The 22,531-nt window shown below is 37.0% G+C and overlaps 1 protein-coding gene across 1 annotated transcript in view; it reads right to left on the minus strand.

Annotated features, from left to right (window-relative positions):
* MAP3K15 (mitogen-activated protein kinase kinase kinase 15) overlaps positions 1-22,531 on the minus strand; it is an 84,932-nt gene that overhangs the window by 14,282 nt on the left and 48,119 nt on the right. The window contains exons 8-19 of the mRNA XM_086482048.1: positions 18,668-18,838; positions 17,462-17,574; positions 16,265-16,424; positions 15,501-15,651; positions 14,987-15,094; positions 13,618-13,667; positions 10,590-10,685; positions 9,508-9,595; positions 5,603-5,736; positions 4,855-4,982; positions 2,971-3,101; positions 2,592-2,697 (exon numbers count right to left, since the gene is read on the minus strand). Coding sequence (XP_086338174.1) covers positions 2,592-2,697; positions 2,971-3,101; positions 4,855-4,982; positions 5,603-5,736; positions 9,508-9,595; positions 10,590-10,685; positions 13,618-13,667; positions 14,987-15,094; positions 15,501-15,651; positions 16,265-16,424; positions 17,462-17,574; positions 18,668-18,838 — 1,436 coding nt within the window. The remainder of the gene's footprint in view (positions 1-2,591; positions 2,698-2,970; positions 3,102-4,854; positions 4,983-5,602; positions 5,737-9,507; positions 9,596-10,589; positions 10,686-13,617; positions 13,668-14,986; positions 15,095-15,500; positions 15,652-16,264; positions 16,425-17,461; positions 17,575-18,667; positions 18,839-22,531) is intronic.

Consider the following 22,531-nt stretch of genomic DNA (forward strand, 5'->3'; position numbering starts at 1 on the left):
ACCACATAATCCAAATGCTTCCTCAGAATGTAAAATTATATGAAACAAATTTGCCGACAATAAATTGTAAAGATAACACATGTAGCAGGTGATGAAAACCTGCAAAGTGACAGTCTTTATGAGAATAATTTTTCATATGTTTGCCCCTGTAATGAGAAGATTAGAAACAGGCACTTTCAAAAAGTTAGTTTGAAAAGAAGTTATTTTTCGTAAGCATAAGATAAAGACAAAATCATGTGATTGTATTACATAATGCCTAAAATCCACAGAGTTATGTACTGAGTCAAGAAACAAAACAAATTGCAAGAGACCTTTAAAGATCCTACTTACTGATTTTAAATCCAAAATGAGAACTTAAGTAAAATATTTATTCTCATAGTAAATTACAGCTCTGAGGCACAAACAGGGCTGCAAACATGAAAGAGAACAAAGAAGAAGGGCACAAGAAAATATTTACTTCCTTTTATTACAGTGTGGTGACTTTTCTTCAGATTCCATTTCTCCAAATATCACCTCTAATAACAACCAGTTGCTAAAAGCCACTAAGGAGTATGTAAAACACAGGCAAAGACAGAATGACTTTCATTAAAATCACAGAATGGTTTGAGTTGGAAGGGACCTCAAAGATCATCTAGTTCCAACCCCCCTGCCATGGCAGGGACACCTCCCACTAGACGAGGTTGCTCAAGGCTCCATCAACCCTGGTCTTGAACACTGCCAGGAACGGAGCATCCACAGCTTCCTCAGGCAACCTGTTCCAGTGTCTCACCACCCTCAGAGTGAAGAAATTCTTCCCTGTATCTAGTCTAAACCTGCCCTCTCCTATCTTTCCTTTACTACCTGCTCCAAACATAATGGTAATCAGCCAGAACCGTGGCTTCCTGGGCCAAAACTAAATTTTGGTCTATGACTTTTAACAGCCACAAAAGGGTCTTTCTCTATCACTTCAACTTTTACCTTATGGAACCCCTTTACAGACTTAAAAGTTTTCAGAATATCCTGTAGAAATGAGAAGCACAGTACAGCCATTCATCACACCACGTGGTAGTGCATCTCTTTCCCATGGAGCATAACTGCATTAAATCAGTCTAGTAAAAATGGTAAGGACAAACATTGCAGGCAAAACCTGAAAAAAATTTCCAGGTACCACAAGAGACCTGTACATATTTGAGAATTATCCACGCATTTGCATAAGCAAGATGATTCATGAGAAAATTATTTGTTGACTAATTTGTTTGGAAAAAATGGTGAAACTCCTTAAAAGAATGCTTCGGAAGTCAACATTTAACCGGCTCTGTTCAAACATACTGTCATTTACATATCTGTTGTAGCATCTATAAACTGAAGAGATTGCTTCTTGTAGCTCTTCATTCTTAACAAACCATTCAAATGCTGCATTTATGACTCCAAAGTGGACAAATAATATTTTTTTTCTTCTCTTTAAAGGACTCCTAACTTAACTTTATTTGATTCTAACTCAAATCTTTACAGCTTTCCAGGAAAAAGATTAAATTCAAATGCCTGCACCTGATAAGATGTTGATCTCGTGAGATATTGATGCAGATGTCATATGCTGCATTCAGATCATGATGTAATATAGGGCCAGCGTCCAATTCATAAGCTTTGCTAATAATGATTTTAAAAAAAAAAATCCTTAGAGAGGGAACTTATTTCAGAACGCTAATAATTTTATTTTCATGGCCTCCTTTGTAAGAAAACTGGAGGAACTGCAGACTCCCCACCAGACAGGTAATGGGAAGCCTTGATTATTAATTAATAGAAGCTGTTGTCTTCTGCCTTCCACACACAACAGATGGCTGTGTTTATGTACCATTGACTTAAACTGCAGGCCAGTATGAGGCTTGTGATTTGTGGTATCAGCCTATGCATATGGCCATATAACAAGTGAAAACATCATGTCACCTATATCTCCACTGATAAAAGAATTGAGTAATTATGTGATCATAAATTCATCTTTCAATGTAGAGTTTCAGCTGTTACTCAGCAATTTTGTTTTCCCTGAATATTGCAAGTTTTTACTACCTTGTTGTCTACTAGAGCTTTTCTGTAACATACGAGTCTAGTATTTTCATGCAAACTGTTCTTTTTACTGCTGATAACACCAAGTTAGCCAGTTGGTTGGGTTTTATAATTAATGCCTCAAAACTGAAAATATTTATAGGTTTGCGTTTGGTTTTCTGTACTTTCAGACATACTTCAGAAAAGTGTGCATATTAATTATGTTACTAATATCAAGATTATTAAATGAAAAAGTTGCCTTATTCAAGTGTTTCCAGATGTAGTTGCAACAAATCAGTTGCTACTTAATGAAAAACCTTTAGAAGAAAAACTACTACCACATCACACTCAAGAACTTTAAAAAAAAAATTAAAATGGAAGAAAATTACGTTAACATAAATAAAAAAGAAAAGAAAGATAACAAGCCTGTGTTTAGGGTGATCACACTCCCATTCACTCTTCCCTGAAAATAGAGACCTAATGGTGTTTTCATCACAAATCCAAAAAGCCTCTTGGCTCTAACTTCAAATCTATCATCAAAACCCTTATAAGCTCTGCTAAATTAGTTTTACCTGTAAATGTTTCAGTGCATGGATTGATTCCTGCCAGCCGTTTGGAAGTACCAAAATCAGATATCTTTACTACGCCGCTATAAGTGTTCACCAAGACATTATCCCCCTGTGAGTTGGATGACAGAGAAAGAAAGGGAGTGAGGAGGGAAGACAGATGAGTACAGATTCCAAATCCCGATCCCAGTACTCCTTCAAGTTTGTAATATATCTTTCTACAAAGGAATTTTCCAGGAGCACCAGGGAAAAGGGGTTGTTTTATTCTTTCCTTTTGTTTTAACCTTCCATGAAATCCTTTTTAAAATTCTACCTCAGGTTAGAGTAAAACTAACTGAATAAGATAAAATGCAAACCACACAAGACACACTAAAGGAAAATTTACCTTTATATCTCTGTGTACAATCTGGTTCTCATGGAGATACTTAAGGCCTTCCAGAATCTGCTTGGTGTAAAATTTAATTGTAGGTTCTTTCATTGGGCCCCACTTAGATCTTAGGAGAGCTGAGAGGCTGCCTAAAAGAGTTAAGAAGAAAGTGTATCAAGATAGCAAAATCCCCAAATTAACATGAAACATTTAAATCTGGATTAAGCCTTTGCACAATATCCTAATGCAAGAGAAATGCAGTACCTATATTAAGCCAAATTCTTCCTAGATCCTCCAAAGCAAACAATTTGCTGCTGCTCTTGACCGGTTATGTCTTTCTTGTCAGCTCAGTTTCCACCTCCATGACAGGAATAAATGTTACAACAGTGCTGGATACATCTCCCTCACTTCAGTCTAACAACTGTTAAATCTAGGACTAGTAACCATTTAACCCTTAATGAAATAAAGGCTAAGGTAACACTGCATGCTGCTATACAGTATACCTCATGAACCACGTGCATGGGCAAAGAGAAGCTGATTTACTCGAGGCGTGGAGGGGATAAGAAAAAAGGAAAGAGTCTTTTCCTTGCAAATATAGGATTAACTTCTGGAAATATTCAGAGACAGAGGAAAGAAAGCTCCTGAAAGAAATCAAGTAATGGATATTCTGTGTAGGAGATAGGTCATCCACACTTCCCCCACCTGTAATAAAGCTAATCTTTTTTTAAATAACACAAATGTTCTAATCATGAAGCAAAATAAAGACAGTATTGCTCTTCCTGCTCATAATAAAATAAGTGCACTGGGTCTACTTAACAATAGACGAATTCAGCTAAAGGGATTTTCAGTCCACACCAACAGCTTCCTATAGTGAAGTTTCCTCAAAGAATCTTGCATAATCTGAACAGCTGGTTCCTTTTTATTTAAGACTGGCTGCAGAGTTTAAAATATCTGAATTGGTTCAATAATATCTTGACATTAGCAACTAATCACAGCACACTCTGCTGTACATATATGAATAGGAAAAAAAGAAGGTATGTAAACAACACCACCTGATACTTTTAATAAGTGCAGGAAAACAAGTGGGAGTGTTGGTATAAACTCATCACATCTGCATGCATCATACATGTCAGTGTCTCAGCTTTCAGGTGAGAAGGTCACGGGAATTCAAAAATGAAACAACTTCCCTGTGTTGAATGCTCCAAATGTATTTAATTACACAAACACTTTAAATGTTTGTGTCTGGACCTTCCCTAGAAAATCTCAATTTTTTTTCCTGGTTTTCTTATTTCTGTTTTTATTTGGAAATTATATTCATACAAGAATTTAACACTCATGCTGACATATCCTTGACACTGAAGAGCAAACTGCAAAAGGGAGATGGAAATATGACCTAGAGAGGATACAGAGGACTTCACATCTCAAAATGTAGAGAAGACTAGAGGAGCAAAACTGGAAATTATGAGCAAGAGAAGTATATAACTTTTCTCTCTAATCTACCCAGGAAATAGCAGTGCTTTGTATACAGTAGTTACAAAATAATACTTAACTGCTCAACAGAAACTTATCCTAAAAGCTCCAGTCATTATTCAGGTACTCAGACTAAATGGACTACGCAGCTTTAACTCCACTACTTTATAACACATGAGTACTTGACATCAAACACTTTCAATGACCTTTCCCTAGGTTTATAATTATTACAGAAAGGGGAGAGGGTACTGGAACCTGTACACTTCAAATCTATTCTTTATATGAGAAGAATGTCACCTGTAGTTAATACCTCAACAGAAAAGCCATACAGTGCACAAACATATTTAAGTGCACAACTACGGGCTTATGCTAAGTTTAGAGTCCCGACTGCTTTTGATTCCTTTGAGAGACTAAGCTCAGAATGATACAAACCTCCTGGCACCTGCTCCATAAAAATCTTAATGTATCCATCTTCTGAAACAGATCCAAGATACTGGACAATGTTCCGATGCTTTAAATATTTATGCAGTGCTATCTCTTCATGAAGAGGTTGAGAATACCTATTAAAAAAAAAAAAAAAGAATCAAGAAATATCTCATCATGCGGGAAGAGGTTCTAGCTATGCTTAAATGCTAGTTTGCAAACAGAACGGATTTTAGGGATATGATCCAATACTCAGCAAACATCTGTCCATGACCTTCAAAATGCACTGTGACCGGCTGCCTATTTAGAAAACGTACAGAGGTAGATCTCAGAGGAAGCCTGAAGAAGAAACATGCCCTCAAAAAATGTATACATGCCTTTCTTCTGTATCGTTACATAGTACTGTCTTTGCCTCCAAAATGCCTTTCATGCTTTTCCTCCCTCCCCAAAAAAGAATGCAAATGAGATACAACTGCAATTTAATACACAAAATAAGTCTCATTCTAGAATTTATGACATACATATAGACTATCAAACTGTATTATTTATGATATATATCATATCTTTTCCAAAAAATAAAAAGTCCCTATTCTCAAAAGGGTACTGTTGAATACTAGGAGGAAATAATAATTGAATTTTAGTATACTGGGATTTTATAAACTAACCACATAGACATACAAGCTAAGAAGAACAAAGTTTTCAGCAAACAACTGCTGTTTCATCAGCAACGTATATACAACAATAAACTAGGTCTTACCTGCTGTCTCTCTCAGGTATTTCTTTGATGGCTATTCGGACCTGATTGCTAAGGTCTCTTCCAGCATAAACTATTCCATAAGTACCTTTCCCTAGAACTACCCTTTCACCATTCTCATCATAGTCATATTCATACTGCAAGTAGAAAAAACAAACAAGGCAGCACAGAAATTTTTATCACTACATTTGACATTACAGAGAGCTTTAACAACAATTATGTACTATATTGAGCAGAGAGTAGTTACTGCACTACAGCTGTTACCACCAGCCTGGTGCATTATACAACTTGTAAAATTTCCATGTCACTTGCTTCACAAAACAACCTTCCCTAATCAACTTCAAAATGCATTCACTCAAACAAGGAACACTGCATTAAACCAAATTCAATGCTGTCAAAAGAACACATTCAGGTATCATCTCTAACTGCTGACAGAGCTTTCAGAACATGTAAATATATGGAATAGAACCCATAATTTTGAAATCAATGGTTTAATAAATAGATACAAGTGACACCCTCATTACAGTGGGTGGACACTGTTTTAAGACCCTAAACTCTCATTTGAGCTTAGCCACAGCAAAATTTTTTTATGACATATTCCCCTCATTATGAGCTTTTCCAAAAGGCAAAAAAAAATTGCTCGTCTTCTCCAAGGATGATTAAATATATGAAGTGGTGGTTTTCATTGCTGCTGAAACATGCTGGGTCATATTGCCAGCTGAATAAGTCACTGCTGGTTCACTGACTTCAGTGAAGATACACTAATTTACATCACCTCGTGGTCTTGTCCCATATGCTGATCTTATCACAGAGCTCTCCTACTATAAAAGTAGCGAAAAAGCATATTGATGAATGATGCTAAACGAAAGTACATCCCAGACACTAAAAAAAATTTCTTATGGAAGTTGGGTTAAGCAGCACTCCCCTGATTCAAATCAGGGAACTAATAAAGGATATTGAAACAGCACTTTTTCAAAGAGTTAACAAAGGAATTGGACAGTTTCATAGCCTCAGATATCATCAGGAGTACAGAGACTTCCCTCTAGCATCTTCCCAAATCCAAGAAGATGTCCCATATGGGAAAACTGCATGGTATTCCCTGAGGCTTCATATGAATTCTCTATTAAAAAAACCAAAACAAACCAACAAAACACCAAAGCTTTTTACAATGGCCATAACTATTGACATTTCTGTCAAGGACCACTCTTTCTGCTTCATCCAATAAGACTCTCTCATACAGAATGCAGCCTTGAGATCTATTCCTTTGAAGTGTCTTCTCAGTTCATATTGCAGCTCTGGTATTGCAATGTTCATCTGTCACTGACATCCCCCCCCTCTTCACCTCAGCAACGATGGCAAGTTTCATGCTGCTGTATGGAAGGTGCTAAAGAAAAACCGTCTGTCGTTTATCCTAACAGCATATTTTGCTCTGTGGAACTAAACTTGAGTTAGCACAGCTTTAGTACTGTTTCATTTTCCATGTTTCAGCACTTCACGGTTCATAACATAATCTTGTTATATGATAGGCATAACTGACCCAAAACGCCATATGTAAAACTTGTCAGGTTCTTTGGCAGGAGCATATCCAGCTTTCACAGCTATCATATGACATAAAACTGTGCAGAAAAAAGACAGCAGTCACATTGCAGAATTTAAGACTGACAGCAACCCTTATCTGCAACAGACTGGTCCTAAGCCAACTCTATAATTACTGTGGAGAAACTTATGTTCCCTAGCCTGGGTCCTACGATACATGAAAATCATCGAGATTTATAGTTCAGTGCTAGCTAGTAGACAGTTTAATGGACTTGTATATACTTGATGCCACTTCACATTTGCCTCCTCTCATTCCAACAGCTACAAAGATTGAATAAATCATTGCTGGTTGCCAAAAGTCTGAATATGTGATCCACTGGACATGCAATTCAACCATTAGGTATGAGTAAACAAGTGCTCATAGCTGACCTTCTGTATGAACGTGGTAGGGCAGAGTCTGATCTCTAGGATATCCTATTTGGGGTACAACAGGTACTCTTAAAGTGATAGGAACTTCTTCAACATCAATATCCAGAAGCAACTACACTAAGGTAGAAAGGACTGCCAAACTCACCCTCCTTCCAAATCCTAGTCATCTGTAGAAATAAACTGTAGTTGCTTTCAAATAATACTGCAGTCCAAAATGTACAACCCCTTGGGACAACATTCTCATAAGAATTTTGACAGAAATTGTATTTTCTTCCCCCAAACTGTTCTCAAGGTTATTTCTTCCTCTTCCCCAAATACAAACAGTTGTTTTATTAATCGAAAGAATGTCTGCTTTCTCTGTGTTTGTAAAGCCCATCAAGACCATACACAGCTGCGTTTTCCATGTTGTCTTTTCTTAAATATAATATCTCAGGCTGCGGAAAGACATTGTGTCAGCTCATTTATAAGCTAAAGAAGTAAATTCTCCCCTTCTGTACCTTGATTTCTGTTTCGATGTCCTGACCTAAGACAGTGAGTACAAGGTGATAATTGTGAAAACTTCAAGATATGTAGAATGATATAACTTAAAGATTTAAAATTAATTTCTGCAATAATTTCTCCATAAGTCATTGATTCACACATGATGGTTTCCTGCTGTGCATTCTCAAGTGATTTTTCCAGTTCAATTTTTATAAGGCTCAAGCCATGGTGAGCTCACTTCCTCTGAGAGAATATTATACAGTTGAATAGACTGTGCTGTTTGGAGAATGTCCTGCTAGTAGCCGAGTACACAAGTATGCAATGTAAAATCTGCAGCTAGGTAATACCCTGTGTTTGCCAAGGCACAGCCCTGCTCCTAGGCCAAGACCACAGATGTATATATTAAGCTGGGCTTAACAGATGTGCATATCTTGTTCTTTTCACTTGAGGAGAGAATTCTGTGTCCATGATGCAAAAATTTCAGTACACAAACTCATCTCCTCCACAATTACATTCAATAGTACAGTAGAGGGTCTTCTACCTTCTTAACCCTCGTCTGAAGCCTCAGGTACTACAAAACGTTCACTATCATGAAGAGCTGCTCTGAATCATAAGCCTAAGGAATTGCTGGAATGAGACACAGTCAGAAAGATACCCAGCTCAAACAAACCACAGTAGGGTTTTTACACTCATTAATTGGATTGAGTGAATTTTGACTACAAATAAAAGCTACAACCTACTTTTTACAATGGCTTTTTGAATTTCAAAACAAATAAACAGAAGCACAGGACGTGTACTTAGTACTACAAATCTGGACATTTACTATGAGGCAGTGTGTCTTACGAAGACATGGATTCACCTACCCTAACCCGAGCCCACATAAAATGTGAATAACCCTTTCCAAGTTGTTTGCTTTTTTCCCCTCTGTACTGATTATAAAGAAAGCCTACAGCTACTAGGTTCCTAACATGGATGTTTCAGTGGTAAATCAAAAGCAAAATGATTTAATCTGATCCTAAATATCTGCAAATCTCTGTGACAGAAAAAGCCTGTCAAATGAAATTACCTGGAGTAGTAATAGTATCAGATACCAGCTAGAAAAACTTTGCTAAATGGCTTTTTCCTGGAATTTATTTAATATCTTACCTTTTTTATCCTCTTAAGCTAGCTGACATAAGATAATTCTCATCTATAGATTCCTTGCAATATAAATACAAGATCAGTAACACCCTTCATCAGGGATTTGTAAGTTTTGCAGTAGTAACAGGTTCACTTCATTAAAAATGTGGGTTTTTTCAAATGAACGCAATTCTTGTGTACAAATAGTTTTGTAAGAGTTAAGATTTTATATACAATTAAGGAGTTTAAATGCTATTTATTGTCTTTCTAGTATACTGATAAGAAAGTGCAGGGAAGATGGAGAACAAGTTGCAGTGTTCTTGGATCTTTTATGCTCGACGTACCTCCAATGTGTCTCCATCTATTTCACCTTCCAGCTCCAAAGTATTGCCAACTGCATCAGACAAAATTTCTTTCACCAACCCACAGAATCTAAAAAAGCAATAAATAGCACAGGATCAAAGAAAAACACCCCTTTGCAAGGAGATTAAACAGATTCTTTGCAAGTTAGGCTTTGCTTTCAAGCTAACAAACTGACTACCATGTTCATATGTTTCCTTCATTACTTGCTTTCTCCATATTTATCCTATTGTAAATGAGGAGGAACATCAAACACACTGAAAAGCCTAATTATTTATAAAATGAAGAACCCGACACTTGTTTGTTATTGTAATTGCATAGTAAAATCTTGGTAGATCAAACTCAAATATTTTTGCCATATGCTTCGATGGAAAGTGCTTCATATAGCTTTGTCTTTACAAATATAATTAGAGAAAAAGTTGAGATATTAAAAAATTTAGTATTGATTTTCAATGGTTCAATTCAATAGTGTTGGACTTGCGACATCATATTGGGTGGTCCTCCTTTTGTGCAGTGATGAGAATTTTATTACCTTCACTTTAATTTAAATGTTCCTAGGGACTTTGGTTGCAAGTGTGATGACTCAGTATTTCTGAAAACCAGATTTTGTGGTTTCAAGTCAGGCATCCAGAAAGCCAAGAATATAAAAGTAGTAACATGTTTTGAAGAATAGAATTTTAACTAATTTAATCTAGTTCTCTGGGGTGGAGATCCTTAAGTGAACAGGTACATAAGCGAATCTAAACCAATACAGTACCATACATAGCATGGCCAAGACACGGAAAAATAAGATACTAGTTATAAATTAGAATAAACCATCTAAGCCTTTTCTCAGACCTAATGACTTGTAGCTAAACTGATCAGAACCAGCCAACAGTGTAATGGGACATTGCTCTCCTCGCCTTAAATATCACTGAGTTTAACTCATTGCTTCTTCATCAAGAAAAAAAGAAGTGAAGAAATAAATAACTAATTTATCAAGCAAAAATTTCAGCTTTCAATCTTTACTAAGTCAATTATATTTGGGACATAGGTCTTGCATGCAATACCCACACAAACAACTCACCTACTGCACTGGTTTTCTGTAGAAAAGTAGATTTGAAAGTCGTCAGAGTTGTCATGGACATAAAGAAAACAGCAACGTTCATCAAACTTGGAAATGCTGTAAAATTTACATTAAGAAAAGATTATTTTTGATGTAACTATTAGAAGAAATAGAGCAAGACAGAGTTAATTTTTTTGAACACTTAGCAAATGTCTTTTTCACAGTTAATTACCTCAGAGAGGCAGTATGTAATTATATTTATTTCCTTACAACTAAAAGCTCTGAGTTTATTTCTATATTATATAATCCTATCTCCAGTTTGATAAACGATTAAGCTATTGCTTACTTTGGTAAAACACTCTTTTATCTGAAGCGTTTTGAGGTTGCTTTGTTGTTCGCCTCCCCTTCCATTTTTACAGAGTTCCATCAGATTTCTTGGTATTTAATGACAACTGAATGGAAAGTGAATTGCTTTAACACCAACCCAGCTACGAGGAAAACCTTTCTTTTAAGCTTGACAAGTACTTCTGGTTTTTACAATTCCATTACTCTTACAGTAAAACTGAACCGGGAAATACCTACAGTGTAGCAGATCCTTCACAGTATGTAACTTTTTATAGCCTTAATACTGATAAAAAAGTTTTGAGGTGATCAATATTTACTCCAAACTGCAGCAATAATTCTGACAAAGTAATTATTTATTGCCTATTGTGTCTTGCCAACGTCATATATACTCCATCTAAATGCACGAAAGCGAAAAGTGAAGAGGCCACAGAACATAATATCAATATGAAAGTAAACCTAGGAATTAACGTCTCCTCATTCCAAACACTTGTACTTCAGTATTATTCTACATACTGCCAAGTTGTTACGTTTGTTAAGTATTGTTATTTTTGTGCATTAAATTAACAAAATTTATTAGATTCTTGCCTGATCTGTTTAGTCAGACTCTCAGATTTTGCTTAGCCTCTGTTGAGCCAGTTAGCTAAAATACATGACAGTAGACTACAGTAAAGCTGTAGAATGTTGTAAGATCAACCTGCCATAGCATCATTAAGGACATACACGGACAAATGTTCCAAAAAATTAAAATTATGCCAGAAGATTTTTTCAGAAATGTGTGAAAATACACTATGCCAGTCTGTAGCTTGATTCTGGTATAGCAATTTCTAGTGTAGCAAAGTGAATTAACCCGACACAAGAACTAACAAAGCAAGACGAGTCTTCCAAGGCAAATACAGCATAGTGAAGACGGTATCTAAATAACAGTACTGTATTATAAACAGTGTAACGTACGTGGTATGTAAGAGGAATTGGTTAGCATAAATACAATTTAAGGATTTTGACAGACTGCAAGTTACCGAGACCACTAATGTTCTTTTATTACAACTGATGCAATTTCAAAAGTATAGCAATTAAGTTTAAAAAGATTCCGTCTTTGAGCTTTGTAATTCTCAGCCGTGATTAAGAATTAAAGCAAATTAATTGCTTGCTTCTATTTAATTAAAAGTTATCTTTCTCAAAGATTAATTTCTGTGCAATGTGTTGACTGAAGGTAATTACTTTGTTGCAGAAATGTTATGCTGAGTTGTGCTCAAGCAGCTCCACATTCAATAATGACAACTTCACGTCCACTCACATCGCATTGGAGTAATAAGATAAAATATCACACTGAATTCATTTAAACTAAAATCTCCTTCTTTTAGAAGAAAATACTTAAGTTATGCTAGAATCTATGTCCAAATCCACAACTGTAGGCTTTCACAGAAATCATCACCTTACTCGGAGAAATATTTTTTGACTGGGCTTATTTGGTTAAGCAAATTATGCAAGTTCAGAGAAGACAAACTTGGCACCTAAAACTTCGGTGCTTATGCTCAAAATTGCAGCCCAGAAACCCTCTGCTTTGAGAGCTACAGAATTCATTAGGTATCTGAATTTATGCTTGTACTTGAATCAGCTTTTCAAGCACTTAAGTTTATGCACTCACACAAGTGGCCCCAGCCATCAGCCATTTACATCCCTAGAAAGGCCTGATCCACCAATGTAGTGACTCACAAACTCGGAGAGAAGGCAAAAGCCCACCTCATGTTCTCTGTGCGTGCAGCTCCTCTGGTTCTTGGCTACAGCCTGCATAACGCAGAGAGAGAGCAAGAATTCCATAGACACACTGCCAGGCTGTACAGATAGGTTTCATTTTGTTTTCCCTCCTGGTGCTCTGTCTCTTACTTTGTGGCAGCAAAGCAGCCCCGCTTAATATATATAGGCTAGCTTCTAAAGGTAGTGACGTATTTCACAGGTGGTAATACCTGATTCTTTTTCTATCCTTTCAGTTCTCAGAACAATCCTGTTCTTTCTACATAATATTCCGATTTTCTTTTGTACTAATATTTGGACCCATACACTTGTGACTAGTGTTTCCATTAATCTAGGCATCACAAAATGGAACTACTTTAACTATTTAAAGGCTAGTCCTTGAGAAACTCCACTAACAGTCTCCTTCCAGCTCAAGAATTTTTTCCTTAGCACAAACTACATCCATGCATCATTTAATATTTCTCTAATAATCAAAGTTGTAGCTAGGAGGTTTTTAGATAGAGATATACCAGAAGCATTCCTGAATTCCAAACAGAAAATAGATACCGTTGTTTCCTTTTCTTAAAGGAAAACAGACAAACTCTTTCACTTATGGAAAGAAGCAAAAAGAGCTAAGGGCTCTTCTTTCCTTCTGCCCTCCATGTTTTTAAATGCAGAGATGGCAATAGCTTCACTGAAAAATTTAGAAAAATATATAAAAAGCAGGTAGATGATTGAAAACAGGGAAGTCTACCAGAGAATACACACGCTGACACACCCCTCTTAGATGAGTATTCCTGTGAGAAATGTACATGCATGAAAAGGCAAACACTTCTGTGTTGACATTTCAAGGCAGATCGGACAGAAAAACCTTTTATAAGAGGCAATGCAAAGCAGAGATTTAAGGCAGAATCCAGAAACAGGAAACACAAAACAAACAAAAGACCACTTAACTGTTTTCTGACATACCAACCTTATTCCCCTAATGGAAGAAGCTGTAAAATTCCATTCATGAATTTGTTTCTGTAAAGAACAAAGAGCTATAATCAACCACAGTTTAACCTTGACTTACTACTGAAAACAAAGTCACGGCGCGGCAAGCAATATAAAGGTTTTCCAACATGTGTCTTTTCTTTTTTCCTTTCTTACCCCCCAAATTTCAAATTAGATTGATGTATAGGTAAAGAAAGGCCATACATTGCTGTTTTACTCACTTGAGGAAAAATTAATATAAATGGCACAGGGTGTAAGTAAAGGCCACATTTCTCATGTAAAATTAAATTTGAAGAATAAATCTTGAAGTACAACTTATCAAATGTTATGTTTTGACTCAATACATCAACATTTCATATTAAACATGGAGCAGACTACGCCCTACTCTTATCTAGGCTCGAAGGAAGAAGAAACTTCATACATTTTCCTAGGAGGTATTGAGTCAAAAGCTTTGGCCCAGGGAGAACACTGGAGGAAAAACAGGAAGGACAGCCTGTGCCTAGGACCATAGCCCTCCATAAATCTCTAGCTAATCACTGGATCTTATTTAGGACTGCCAAATATGCACCAAGAATTTGTTCCATAAAGTAAAGTTGTGTGAGACACATTCACTCAAAGCAGTGAACAGTGTACTGGAAAAGAAGTTCACAGATCCAGGTAATTATGTGGTCTTCCCTTGCTCTAACACACTTCTTTTCCACACTTAGCCCTCTACATTTTTAGTCTATTCTCCACCTACGTTGCTCTGAAATTACAAAGGGGTGTTGAAATACATTCCAGATTTCAAGTCTTTCAATGTGAAACTGAAATTACTTCCCACTTTTAAGAGATTACACTACCATAACTGCACCTACTCCTTTCCTAATCTCCCATGCCTTGTCCAATAATCCAAGACATCAAATATTTAATCTCTTGACACTTATTTGTGACAGGCTGCCATTTTTTATAGTTTCTAATCTTATAATTGTAAAACTTTACAATTTCTAAAACATTAAACACAATTCTGCGTTTTAGCTTTACTTTTTATCTTTTGAACTGCATCTTAATAAAAATCACACAATTCTAATGAGAAATATTATAAACAGAGCAAATCACCCAAGTGCTTCCAAGAGTCATGGTCAAGATAAGTGAAATCTGAACTAGAGGTCAAAACCACTTGAGTCCCTCCTTTTACTTTCTCTATAAAAAGTAAACTTTCACATCTGCACAAAAGAGACACTGAGACTTGTGCTTCACTGAAATGTAGCAAACTTTAAATTATTGTAAAGTGCTCCAAAATCTACATGTAAAAAAGTGACTTTAAGCACAATGAATCAGAATACATGAAACACATCTGCTGGTAGTTTTACCATTTCAGTGGGAGAGACATGCCACAAAGACAGAGATCTCTCATCTGTTTCATTGTTGATGGAAACATATGCAGGCTGATAGACTTTAGTTGGTTCTATCACCAAAACCTGAAGAGAGAGAACATTTTTCCTTAATAAACCAGCAGGTAATACACAACAGTATCTTCAGATGCACTGATATAGACAATGAGTAATCAAAGTAAGGCCTAAAAAATTTCCAGGGGGAGAGAGAAGGGCAAGATAAGGCAGGAAAAGGCTGTGTTCCTATGCACAACAAAACAGTATTATCACAATTTGTTGTAGGAGACTCAAAAGTATTTCTTAGAATGCTTTTAGGGTGGTGGATTAAATGTTTTTTTATAGAGTAAAGGTTAGCAGAGTACAGGGGTTTAGTTCATGCAATGAAATAACAGGTAGTTACGTATGTTAAGTACTGTGTTCAGACTCTTCCAATTCTTGTTATATCCTATCCAGAAACATAAGACATGAAACTTGTTTGGACATAATGTCTTACTGGAAATCTCAGTCCATTAGTTGTTTCTTTCGTTGCCTCAAAAATTATATCTAGCCAGAAAGTCAATCTTTCTTGTCTAGGAGAATGTTCTATGACGAGTTTCTTGAAACGCTGAATTAACATCAGATTCTGAACTAATGATTTCAAGTACCTAGAATGTATTAAATCAGTGAGTTAACAGAGAGAAAACAAAATCTGACCAGATTCTAAAACCATTTAACTGACTTACACATCCAAAATATTAACTGCAAAATTAAATGCACTTTAAAAGCTACCATATGGAAATGATTTTACAGATTTCTGGAAAGAATAGCAAGTTAAGCCAAAACCTTAACCCATAAGCTGACATGGATGTTCACGAACAATACCTTATTGCAAAAGGGTATAGTTATGTGAGTAGTTACATGGTGATTAGACAGGATATTATGAGGTAGAAGATGGTGGGGGAGGGAAGCAGCAGAAGCTAGCTAAACTCTGAAAAGAATAGTTTCACAACCTTTTCACAATTATTTCATAAGGAATCATCACTAATTTCCAAATTTTTTCTTACAAAAGATGTGCTTCAATGGGATATAAACCAAACAATGATGGGTAACTTAATTTCTTACATTCCCCCTTCCTTCCCAAAATAAAAGAACAAAGTCAGAGTTACAAACAATCCAAGATGGAAATCCAGTTAAATTATCCAAGTGACTACAAGATTTTTTTTAATATGTGTATTTCCCCATCATTGGGTACTTGAGTTACAGCCTTTTGCCACATACCACACTGGAGGTTTCAGCTTAAAAAGTTTCTCTGCTGCTTGTACTGCTTTACCAACATCATTAGCCAGCATGCTCACGCTGAAGAACTGTCCCACATCCCAGTAACTGTTCATTTTTTCTAGGCTTCCTTTTCTTCCCAATAAACTGTTTAACCGTACACCTGTAAAATTTCAATTAAAAACCATATTTTTCTATCAGTAAAACACTAATGAGTGGTTTTTACTGATTAAGTCTATCAGTAAAAGACTAACAAGACCTGCTTAAGCATTACTGATACAAATAAAGTGGAGCAAGTTTTCCCTAGGAAAAAAATATTGCAACACAGAGGCTGGTCTGCAAATAACATCCCAAATGTTATAGTATATCAGCCAGTCAGAACTCCTACCACACACAATGTTGAAAAACCTATTGCACTATCTGTCTGGGCTATCTGCCTCCTGATTCTCCATGTAAGCTGTGCATTAATGTGTCCTCAAGATCTACCTCTACTGCAAGATATCAATGGCTAGAGGCTTATGCAAGTCTACCCCAGAATAAAGTCAAGGGAATGCTTTAAGGCCAACCCCTTCAAGATTCAAGTATGTATTCCAGTCAGAATCTGATTCTAAATATAATTTTCAACTATTATTTTTCCAGGAAGAACTGTATATCTGTTTCTGTCATATGATTTCTTCATATACGTAGAGTGGTGCATTTTAGTTAGCTCCTACATGGAAGATGTGACTCTAGGTAGACAACCAGCTATTGTCCTGGTCCTGGTAGGTCCTTCCAGATGATACTTCCTGTGAATCTCTCAGTTCAGGGACAACAGAAACCCTGTGGATGCTTCCCTAGCATCCCTGAGGAGAGCTGGGCCACACTCTGTCACTTCCTATCTTTGTCCCCTGTTGGCTACGCAATGGGATAATCCCTGTGGTGCAGTAAAGGCAGTTTATGGATGATGCTGGAGTTGGTCCTTCTTTGTACCTCTCCCATCTCTGGGACCCTTTAGATGGGCCAAGTTGCTAGAAAGCTGCTCCAAGGCAACAATGAGAAAAATGGTCCTTCAAGATCCCTATGTTTTAGACTGCCACCCAGGACCGCCACTACAAAGCCTGAATCGCCTCTGTCTATGCAACCCATCACGATAAGCATTTTGTTTTCTTCACAGGGAGAGAGGCAGAAAACTTGTCTATAGCACTTTATGTGGATATTTACCTATCTTTCTCAGTTCCATTGAGCTTTCAAACTGTTGTCCTGCAACAAGTAGCAAAACTGCAAGGTTAATTCCAGAATACAGAGTTGACTGGAGTTCAAATCCTTTGCGATACCTGCAGAGAAGAGTCAAGAGGTCACAGCTCACTGTATAGAAGAACTGAAATACTGCAAAATTTTGGTAGGTGTTTTAAGCTATTAATTTACTGTAAGGACTATACGCTAGTTGGTACCAAAGGCACCAAGTGCAAAGAGCACGTGAAAGAAAGTAGCTTTTTGTCTTATGGACAAAAGAAAAACTTCTGCTTACTTTTATGTCCTGCCATCCTGTGTATTTCTGTGAAAATTAACTGGTTACTGCAAAACTCTTAAATGCAACAGGACCTGATTTTACTATATTATTCATATGAGAAAAGCAATGAAAATATTAGTCTTGAGTGCAAGCTGTAAAAAAAGGCTTTAAGCCCTTTGTGTTAAAGCTTCACATTCATTAAAGATAACTGAGTCACAGCTGACAGGCTGATTGCATGCCACTAGCTGCTGCAGGATGAAGAGACCAATCTGAAGCTTGTAACTTCACCACTACCCATCCATGTCGCACTAACCATGTTGAGGTGATTTGGCAGGGGAAAAAGAGAGAGGGGGTATTTCACAGTTACAGTGTAAACCCACATTGCTACATCATTGTACTCAGCAGTAGTTTATATGATTATACAAACACACCTATGTGAACAGTATGTCAGTAAGAGCCTGAGTGCACACGCATGCTATACTGTCTTAAGAAAATTCATAAGGTGGTTTATCAATATTTTCCCTTATATACAGTAGATCACTGCATTTCCTGGGGATCCAGCATGGAAACCATCCTTGCACAGAAGACCAACATATGTCCCATGATCTCGCCTGTACTTCATTTTGGCCTTGAAGCAGATTAATTATATATTTTCTCTACATAGATGTGGGTGAATCATCATCCCCTTCCCAATAAACTAAGTGTATCATTCCATACTGAAGGTAGTCTACAAAGAGAAGCGAGGAAACACATATCCAAAGATCTGGTGCTCAGTAGCCTAATTATTCAAACAGGACCCTGAAAAAAAAAGGTAGGTACAACAACTGATCTTCTAATTCTTACAGCCCTGCTTTTCATAACCAGAAGTAAAAGTCTGAAGTTTTTAAATAGGTATTATTGGGTTTTTTTTCTGTTACCATTCAATGGCATGATCTCGACTATCGGTATCTTTACAGTCAGAATCAAGAAACATATCCTTGTAGATCCTCCCACATAAGCAAAACATATCTGGAGCAGGGTGATCACACGTCTGCAGGACTTGCAGCATAACTTGTAGTGCCTTCTCTCTGTCACCTGCATTATTTCTTCTGAAATCAAATACAGAGAATAAAATAAGTGAGTTCAAATCTGAAATGGTAACTGCAAGATGGTGGAATAACATTATACCCCATCTATCCCACAACCCATCCATCATTACTATATACAGACTTTATTTAGACTGATGTATGATTGTTGGTTGGTTGATAACAACCAAATGTATTCTCCTACTATGGGACTCTACTTCTAGCTCACATAAGAACTGATTCAAGCCCAGAAGTCCCCTAAGAAGAAAAAATCTGCCATTCAACTTGATTCCTCCCTGTATAAGCAAACAGACTCTGCACATCCCGCAATGAGAAACAAGTGCTTGTTTAGTGTTCATTCCTGACAATACTTAACAAAACTGTCCATTTTCAGCATGCAAGCTGACAGCTCATTCAGCTATGCCCAAGACTTGTAATCTTGAATCCAGAGAATCCAGAGCCAATAACACGTAATATTGACTAAGCAGAGGAGAAGCCAGGTCAATCCTATTATAGCCAAAAAAATGATGGAGCTCAATACGGGGCCTTTGAACTACAAGAAGAATAAAAGGGCAAAATCGAACTGTATTTCTTTCTTAATTAAAATTCTTCATATTAGAGAAAAAAATGGAAAACAAACAGCTGTAATACAGCTCTTCTTGACAAACATTTAACAATCATGTCAGTAAGAAATCAGTGATTAAATAACATTTCCGTTCCTTATTATTATTAAACACATAAGAATTTTTGCCTCCCTTTACCTTGCTGTTTTTCTAAGTTTAGAATTCACTATTTACTGCAAAAAGCCACTTAGAACAGACAAAAATATCTATTTGCAAGAGTAATGCAAACACAGCCTAAGAGTTTAATAGCCTCTTCGAGACATTTTCCAATCACCAGAGAGATTTAAAATATTTACCAATCCCTTTTCACAACTTTGTACGATTTTCTGATCCCTACCTAGGTATCTAGGAACAGGCTTACAAGAACTATGATTACTTTGTCAGCAATACTAGTGGCAGATAACACTTTCTGGAAAATTTATTATCTGCACGCCCTGAAAGGATTAATATTTACTGTAAAGTGGCTCAGTTCCTTAGGTAACTGGCTGATGCAATAAGACCAATAATAACACATCTGTAGCAAAATTCAGGTTTCTGTGCATGTTAGGTGATGGAGAACACCTAATACGATTAAACAGATTTGTAGCTAGTGGTACAGGCTCTATCCTGCCTTTGATGTCACTGGCAGAGTGTAAACTTTCACAGCGAGCATGTGAATATTTTTTAAAGCATTTTTTCTTCAGATTGATTGTTGTTCTGAAATGAAAACTGGTCTTCTCTAATAAGCACAGAAGGAGAAAGTTAATATCTTTTATTCACATTTTACAAGAAATAAGAAAGTTAAAAAATGCGGGGGTAAATCCATTGCACACGTCAGCATGCTCTAACCAAACCTGTTCTGAACTAACCAGATTCTCTCAGTAAGAGTACCCAGGTTTCACTGTTGTTAATACGAACACAGAGAAAGTCGAACAAACAGCTTAGAACAAAATCAGACCCTAAAAATTAAGTCCAAGTCCCAGGTCATGTGTAATGCGGTCACAGAAGTCAGCATGTGTTCAAGCTTCTGCTGAAAACACAAGAAATGCACAACTAGTACCTAACTTACAGCACTTTAGCATGGAAAAAGAAAATTTAAAAAGAAAAAAATCACTGCTTCCCGGACAAGGCAAAGTTCAACTCAACTCTTCCTTGTACGAAAACAGGTTAAATATTACTGATAACATAAAGAGATGTTACATACTGATTGAAAAAACATAACTCTAAAGAAAAAATACAATGCATAAAGCAAGACGCCACTTAAAGTAGGTCACTGTGCAGATTAACACTTTTGGACATCAAAGGATGAACTTGTACACACCAAATACAATACTAGGAGCATTTCAAAGGACCAAGCCCTAAATAAACAGCATACTAGAGGACTCTAAAATAAAAGGCTTCTATCTCTTACAAGATAAGGAAAACCTCATCATTACAAATACATTAAAATAAAATTTAGCACAAGTATACACTAATCTAACAGGATATTATATTTATATTAATCTTTATATTAAACTCTGTTTTTCACAGCAGCAGAATTTGATGCCCATTGGGCAATACAAATCCAACGTACCAATTACTATAATCTACAAATTTAGGAGCAGTTATTGCCTTCTAAAGCAATCCAGAAAAGAGAGGGCTAACCAAATACAAAATAAATTAAGAAAAAACCCAACAACAGAAAAATCACATAATTTAGGCTACAGGCAACTTCTATAAGTCAGTATGAAAATATATTCTTGGATAATATGTAGAACCTGTTATGCTGGACCAAGACAGATTTTCATCTCTTATTTCATACCCCACAATTAATTAGATCTGCATGTCTGACATCTTATAATTTCTTTCAAGTTGCCTTGAAACCAGTCTATGCTGTTATCAATACAGTAAAAGAGATTACCTTAAAGCCTCAACGCTGTAGCACTGACTTCTATTTTTCTTACCCAATATCAAATACATCAGCTCTGCCACCCTCCCCAGCCCCCATTTAAAGCTATAGTACAGCAAATCGCAAAAATATGGGTTGGAAGCGACTTCTGGAGAAAATGTTCTCTTTATGGAGCAAATTGGTGTGACAGGTGAGACTGATTCTGCAAAGCAAGTCCCCTGAATATGAATTCCCTGGAGTACTGTGTCCACCTCTGGAGCCCTCAGCACAAGACAGACATGGATCTGTTAAAGTGAGTCCAGAGGACAGCCACAAAAATGACCAGGGGGCTGGAGCACCTCCCCTGTGAGGACAGGCTGAGAGAGTTGGGGTTGTTCAGCCTGGAGAAGAGAAGGCTCCAGGGAGACCTTATAGCGGCCTTCCAGTGCTTAAAGGGGGCCTGCAGGGGAGGTGGGGACAATCTTTTAGCAGGGCCTGTTGCGATAGGACAAGGGGTAATTGTTTTAAACTGAAAGAGGGTAGATTTCAACTAGGTATAAGGAAGAAATTTTTTACGGTGAGGGTGGTGAAACCCTGGCACAGGCTGCCCAGAGAGGTGGTAGAAGCCCCATCCCTGGAAACATTCAAGATCAGGCTGGACGGGGCTCTGGGCAACCTGACCCAGCTAAAGGTGTCCCTGCTCACTGCAGGGGGCTGGACTAGACGGCCTTTAAAGGCCCCTTTCAACCCAAACTGTTCTATGATTCTATAAATACTGCTCACCCACTATGATTGCCTTGTGATAAAGCAGACCTTCAGGAACACAAATGGATTCAGAATGTGCTGGTCCACAGATCCCTTCCAACCCAAACTATTCTATGATTCTAAGTTTCATAAGCCAGAGCAGAATCCCAATAGGCTAGCATAGAAAAGACCTCTACCATGTTTCCTCAATCACAGAAGCAGTCTTCTCACTTCCCTGTCTACACAAGCCTCTTTTATCCGTCTCCCCATCCTACCCAACTATCCACTCCTCCTTTACCGCTCTGGAGTACTCCGTAGGGCTATACAAACCTGATGACAACAGCTTAGCACATAATAAAAATAATTTTTTAAGCATGTGCATATAAATACATATACTAAACAAGCAGAACTGAGGTATGATCAAGTTATGATGCAACTTCAGTTTTGTATGACATGCTCTAATTTGCTGCTCTCCACTCCATCCCACTGTCAAATTTTGTCTTA

Source organism: Leptosomus discolor, chromosome 1, assembly GCF_034619465.1.
Source record: "Leptosomus discolor isolate bLepDis1 chromosome 1, bLepDis1.hap2, whole genome shotgun sequence".
Classification (NCBI taxonomy): domain Eukaryota; kingdom Metazoa; phylum Chordata; class Aves; order Leptosomiformes; family Leptosomidae; genus Leptosomus; species Leptosomus discolor.